This window comes from Hipposideros armiger, unplaced genomic scaffold (assembly GCF_001890085.2).
Source record: "Hipposideros armiger isolate ML-2016 unplaced genomic scaffold, ASM189008v1 scaffold_12, whole genome shotgun sequence".
NCBI lineage: Eukaryota > Metazoa > Chordata > Mammalia > Chiroptera > Hipposideridae > Hipposideros > Hipposideros armiger.
The window spans coordinates 4,421,870-4,424,784 of record NW_017731362.1 but is presented as its reverse complement, the minus strand read 5'-3'; the positions used below and the strand labels follow the sequence as shown (position 1 = coordinate 4,424,784).

Genomic DNA, 2,915 nt, shown 5'->3' with positions numbered 1-2,915 from the left:
CCCCCTTCTTTCCTTCCTTCTTTCCATCCTTCCTTTTTTTATTTATACCCAAATGCAGAGCAGTAAAATGGTTATGCTGTCATTAAGCATACCTTGTGAACTTTTGGGTACGTTTTACTTGATCGCAACTCTGAAGTCAGTGCTTGGGTGCTGAGACATCATACCTGTCCGTCACCCAGTGTGACTGGCTGGTCACGCACACCTGAAACACCTAAAGACGACTCCACTATTCATCACAGATGATCTTCATTTGAGCGTTTGGTTTTACAGCAGTTCTTGTCATGCCCTGTTGGTGCATCTTTCTCTTTCTTCTTTCTGCTCAGAAAGTGACCCTTTCATAAGGGTTTGATCAAGACAACATGGAACAGATCATTTGAGCATGAGAACAGCAAGTCAGTGAGTGGGGATTAGAGCCACGTTACAGCAGATGCTGTCTTAGCTATGGCTGGTTTAATGATGTTGTGCTAATCATATCCGGTTTATTTGCCCTGCAGCATGTGCCTAAGCCTGGACACAAGAGAACAGACTCCACCCACAGCAGCAATGAGTCTGAGTACACCTTTAGCTCTGAAATTGCAGAAACCGAAGACATCCCGTTGAGGACAGAGGTACATGTAGACATCTATCACTAACAGTAGGATAGGATCATGCTGTTATTAACAGAACATTTGCATTGCAGAGCGGACCCCATTGGCCCATAAATGGAACATTTGTTTTGAACTGTTTATTCTTCATAAGTGACTCATAGGTGCTCAATTAGCTGTGTACTTACATACTTATTGCATATATTTTTGTCAGTAGACATTTTAATTTTTAATGTAATTTTGATGACCAGATTTTCCCTTTTGCAATTCCCTTTTACAACTTAACTTATTCTATGTACTAAAATATAGCCTGTCATGAATTTATTTCAGGGTGAGGTAAATTATTTTAAAAGTAAGCCCTTTGTCCTTGAATCTTATAAATACCAGTGTCCAAGAGTTTAGCAAAACTGCTGCCTCTGTTTGATGACAGTTTTTACCAATGTAATTTTCTTCCACAAATATTCATGGAAAACAGCTTATAAATCTGCCTGAGTGTTTTCTGTTATGTGGTACAAAACCAAAATGACATATTGCTGTAACTCCAAGAGTACAGTGACTTTACGTTAGATTGTTCCCAAACCAATTCTCAGATCTTCTTTTCAACTATGCTATTAGTTTTAGTAATGTGTAAATCAGGCACAACTCTCTTATTTTTATATCATAGTCTAAGAAAATGGCCAAGTCAGAAATAGACTTCTTGCAGAACAGCTGAAAAAATAAAATGATTCTTTCCTTTCTTGTCTTAGTTTTACTTAAAAATGAAAGGTCCCTGCCTTCTCATTCTGATTATTTTAAAGAAAAATGTTATATAGTTGGGATGTCATACAGTTGGAATCATACATACAAGAAAGCAAAGTTACTTGTCCAANTTTATGTATTGAATTGCTTAATGTAAAATTTGAATATAAAGCAAGTATTTATATAATTGAGTAGTTTCTCCACTGGTTTTTATTATAATTTCAAAGACATATTCATACAAAAAGAAAATTCAGCCTCTATTTGTAATAAATTATCTATTTTAAGGACTGTTCTGCATCTGGCAGTGTATCTCTTGTACTTTTAATAGTTCTGCACACCCTCTGTGTTCTACTTCACCTGCTATCAGGGAACAACTAGCTCTCTGTTTCTTAAAAGTATCATCCTTAAAGGTACCCTCATGGTGCAAATGGCCAGAAATGCTCTGAAATATCTTATTAAAAAAACAAGATAATTTTATATCTATGGGGTATTGGCTTCAAATTTTGCTTCTGTCTTCTAAAGAACTTTGACAAAGTTCTTTAAAATGTGACATTTAAAAAGTTAAAAGAGATTATGTAACACAAAAGCAATGAAATAAATTTATTGCCTTGCAGATGAGAAAAACCTAGTCTCAAAGAGATTGAAAAGCTAATTTAAGTCTCACCATTGGGCCATTATTTCAAACCTCACTACTCTGCTCTGATTTATATGTGACAAAGAGAAGTTCGAAGCAGGAGTAGATCACCATTATGCTTACAGTTGGCAAATCAGAAGGACCCTCATTAAATCTTGTCTTCCTTAATCTCCCTGCTGCACTTGGCTGTGTGGAAACCTTTCTTCTTTTACATTTTCTCATCCTCAGCTTTCTCTCGAGTCCTTTTTCTGTCTTTCAACCTCATGTTCCCCAGAGTTCCATCCTTGAGTGTATTTTTATCCTATTTACTAGATAACCGCACTTAACATTTACGGTTAACTTATGCTTTAGTTATGGCTGGAGCTGAGCTTTGTGTCCCACTGGGTGTTTCTGAGACCACTAGTTACTTGGGATGTTAAGAAGTGTCATTGGGAAAAGAAATGACTGAGGTCAAATAAATGTGGGGATCAGCCAGTTTAAATAGAGATAAACAGATTTTTTTTTTCTCCTACAGAATTTTTTGGACTTTTTAAATAGTGTGTGCCTTGTAAACCTCAGAAAATAAAACGAGAGAAGCTTATGCCATTTATATCACTCTCTGAGCACATTCCAGGGGCATCGGTGAGGTTAACTAGTCAGAGTTAGTTAGGTGAGGTTAACTAGTTCTTCGTCAGAGAGGGAGCCATCTGTAGGAAAGACCTTCCATTAATGGTCATCGTCCAGCAGCTTAACAGGGTTAGTCCTTCCCGCTGAGCAAGTCTCTGCCTGCTATCCATTCTGTCCTCAACAGTGCTGTGGAAAAAGAAAGATGTAACCAAGCTCCAGGGGTAGTTCAACTGCTTGAGTTCTGATTTCTCAGCCTATAACCGCTCTATTGTATGACTGCGACTCATTGTCAGTCCTCTTGGGTAACAAAATTGTCCGAGGAAGGGAAAGGCAAAGAGCGGAGGAGGGAAGCC

The 2,915-nt window shown here is 37.7% G+C and overlaps 1 protein-coding gene across 1 annotated transcript in view; it reads left to right on the top strand.

Moving 5' to 3' along the window:
* MYO5A (myosin VA) overlaps positions 1 to 2,915 on the top strand; it is a 142,448-nt gene that overhangs the window by 70,651 nt on the left and 68,882 nt on the right. The window contains exon 22 of the mRNA XM_019664099.1: positions 495 to 608. Within this exon, the coding sequence (XP_019519644.1) occupies positions 495 to 608 (114 nt within the window). The remainder of the gene's footprint in view (positions 1 to 494; positions 609 to 2,915) is intronic.